The sequence below is a fragment of the Penaeus monodon genome, chromosome 28 (assembly GCF_015228065.2).
Source record: "Penaeus monodon isolate SGIC_2016 chromosome 28, NSTDA_Pmon_1, whole genome shotgun sequence".
Classification (NCBI taxonomy): domain Eukaryota; kingdom Metazoa; phylum Arthropoda; class Malacostraca; order Decapoda; family Penaeidae; genus Penaeus; species Penaeus monodon.
Genome location: NC_051413.1, coordinates 3,171,407 through 3,172,710, shown reverse-complemented (window position 1 = coordinate 3,172,710; position 1,304 = coordinate 3,171,407). Strand labels below are relative to the sequence as shown.

Here is a 1,304-nt window from a genome sequence, read left to right as displayed (position 1 = left end):
ACGGAATTATATTTGAGTAAGGTTGATCCCAGCAAAGGGGTTACCTTTATTCCTTCGTAATATGATGCATAAAAAAGAAAAAATGAAATGTATCTTTACAGCATAATGTCTTTTCCTCCAGCGAGTATCTCTTGTGGCTCTTGTCGTGCTGGTATGGTGGCCCTGTCCCCCGGCCGACCCGGCTATGGCTACGGGGACATGGTAAAGGGGCACGGCGGGTATGGAAAAGGTCATGGCGGCCACGGAGGGGATGGAAAAGGTTTATGGAGGAGGCTATGGCAAAAGGGCCGGGGGGGGTGGATACGGACACGGTCATGGGGGACACGGTGGCGGGTATGGCAAAGGACATGGGGACACGGCGGCGGATATGGGGAAGGACATGGAGGTCATGGCGGCGGATATGGCAAAGGACATGGAGGCCACGGGGGCGGATATGGCAAAGGACATGGCGGCGGCGGATACGGACATGGGGGACATGGCGGCGGAGGATACGGACATGGAGGACACGGAGGGTATGGGAAGGGACATGGGGTTACGGTAATTTTGTCTGTTTGTTTCGTCCGTCAGTTAAAATATAATAATAGTAATAAATAACCTAATTTAACTAACAAAAAAAAGGGTTTTTTTGCCTTATATTTTCATCTGTGCATTAACAAAATAATTATTCTTTTCCCAGGATACCACTAGAACCAATTAATGAATAAAAGATGCAGCCTGAAAAGAAATAAACTGGTAAATTTTTTAAACATACATTTTATTAACCACCTATTCCAAGCGTATCTATCTTTTCTTACTGTTACTTTTTACATAATATTTACTTTTTTTGCGAAGCCAGGTTCTTTTTACAATCAATCATTCGTCCTTCTAAGCATTGCCTTATTGACTGATACGTCTGGCATAGAGCCGTTTTTTTTGGGAGATCAAGGGAAGGTACCAAAGCGTTTATTTTTTTTTCCAATGCTTGTTAGAGGAGTTTTGTGTGTTTTATATAAAGTTAGGACGTGTGATATAGACTTTGATAGCAAGGCATATTTGGGAAAATAAAAATAAATCTTGTAAAGTTAATAAAGTTAGATAAAATGCTCATATAAAGCCGATAGAAACATATATATGTTGTTACTGTAACCGGACGATTTCGTGTCAATGGCATTACCAGGCAAAAGCTCTCTCCTAGAAGAGAATAAATTTAATACATTTTTACAAAAAAAACCACCATGGCAACTCAAAACTAAGTGTTGACTGATTCACGTACTTGCGCTCCTTGTGCTCACTTGTGTGTGTTTAAAAGAAATAGCATTTCTTTA

The 1,304-nt window shown here is 41.3% G+C and overlaps 1 protein-coding gene across 1 annotated transcript; it reads left to right on the top strand.

Moving 5' to 3' along the window:
- The first annotated feature begins 232 nt into the window (after positions 1 to 232).
- Positions 233 to 687, top strand: LOC119590905 (ATP-dependent RNA helicase DBP2-like). The gene is made up of 2 exons (XM_037939641.1): positions 233 to 512; positions 677 to 687. Exons 1-2 carry the CDS (start codon positions 233 to 235, stop codon positions 685 to 687), a joined length of 291 nt encoding a protein of 96 aa, XP_037795569.1.
- Positions 688 to 1,304: the final 617 nt, after the last annotated feature.

Bases quoted from the DNA above. Each gene is read 5' to 3' on its own strand.
- LOC119590905 (XM_037939641.1), top strand. From the start codon at position 233: ATGGCGGCCACGGAGGGGATGGAAAAGGTTTATGGAGGAGGCTATGGC.